The sequence below is a fragment of the Nycticebus coucang genome, chromosome 12 (genome assembly GCF_027406575.1).
Source record: "Nycticebus coucang isolate mNycCou1 chromosome 12, mNycCou1.pri, whole genome shotgun sequence".
Taxonomy (NCBI): Eukaryota; Metazoa; Chordata; class Mammalia; order Primates; family Lorisidae; genus Nycticebus; species Nycticebus coucang.
Genome location: NC_069791.1, coordinates 70,216,229 through 70,217,706, shown reverse-complemented (window position 1 = coordinate 70,217,706; position 1,478 = coordinate 70,216,229). Strand labels below are relative to the sequence as shown.

Here is a 1,478-nt window from a genome sequence, read left to right as displayed (position 1 = left end):
TTTATTTAATGAGCACATGTGATCTTAGACTATTCAGGAGAGGAAGGGCACCTTTAGGGATAGTGGGATCAGAAATTGGAAGGGTATCAGTAACCAAGTTAGATGGCCCCTACCAATGTTACCACCTCTCTCTCTGCGTCTATCTCTTTCTGAGCTTTCATGATCTTCTATCTCTAATTTCTTATCATTGACTTCATTTTTCTTTCTCCAGGCACACCAGACATTTTCTTTGCTTGTCCATGGGGCAAATATTCACCCAGCTCACTCAGATGTCTTTTCTTCTCTGTTCCTGCCCCTGGCAGAGATGGCAGGTATTGTTGGCTTCAAATCTAGATTCCCAAGGGATAGTGGTGGCTGGGCTTATTTGGTTAAGAGGCCCATCCACTTGGCCATATCCACTGGTGGGAAAGGTCAGGAAATGTCATTCTTATTCACCAGAGTTTGGGGGCACAAGGCACATGGTCTCTGGGAAGGAGCAAGGCTGGCCTGGCAGATTGGTCAGTGTCTGCTCAAGGCTTCTTACACTGTCCAGGGCAAGGGCATGGTGGAAAGAAGAGGTTCTACTGGGAAGTTCCCCAGGGTCTCAGACCATCTTCCTGGACCCAGAAGCATAAGCTCCAAAAGAGTAAACAAGAGACAAAACTCATCAACCTCAAACACATGGTTTTTATAAAGATGGTCTTCTTAGAAGAGCAGGACAGATTACAGTTTACTATAGAGGGCAAGCCTCTATTTTGCAGTTAAAGATGCTGGGCTTTTGGAAACCATAAAGATGATATTGCTACCCCAGGGCTGCCCACTCCAGGGCCAGTCAAGCCCCCAGCTGTGCCGCGGAGGCCCAGAGCAGCAGGACACTTTGAGCCCCTGGGGCATCTCTGCTCCTCTGCCCTTCACGGAGCAGGGTCTCCTCCTCCTTCTTCACCTTTTCCGATTCTTCCCAGTGCCAGATCACATGATACAGGGTGAAAACCATGTAGAGGGCGCTGGGAACAGCCACCAACATGACCTGCAAGGTCCAGAAGCGCAGCGGGGAGAGGGGATGGAAGGCATCGAAGCAGGCGGCCTTGCAGCCAGCCTGCCGGGTGTGGCACACGAATTCACTCTGCTCATTGCCATAGATGCCAGGCCTACTGGCAGCCAGCAGCACGAGGCGGAATCCCAGGAGCACTGGGGTGGAGTACCGGGCCTCCTCTGCCAGCAGCCGCCACAGCAACCTGTCGCACATGCTGCTGTGGAACATTGTAAAGAACTTATCAAGAGAGATTGATTTTTAATTTCAGGCAGATCCCTGGATACTAAGGATTATTTTGCTTGAATCCTATTAGCAATCCTATTTCTCTCTGTTGTATACTATAGGGTATAGTCTTTGGTGCCCTACAGTGTCCAAGCAAGCAATGCAAAGTTCATTTGACTCTCTACTTTGTGCAAGGAACCAAAAATTCTCTACTAGGTCAATGTCTGTGAATGTCATTAGTCTA

The 1,478-nt window shown here is 49.0% G+C and overlaps 1 protein-coding gene across 1 annotated transcript; it reads right to left on the bottom strand.

The window, feature by feature from the left end:
- Positions 1–519: 519 nt before the first annotated feature.
- On the bottom strand, positions 520–1,225 carry GJC3 (gap junction protein gamma 3). Its single transcript, XM_053556624.1, is given in 3 exon segments — positions 520–657; positions 660–721; positions 724–1,225. Coding segments are annotated over 3 exon segments (702 nt in total).
- Between the last annotated feature and the right edge of the window lie 253 nt (positions 1,226–1,478).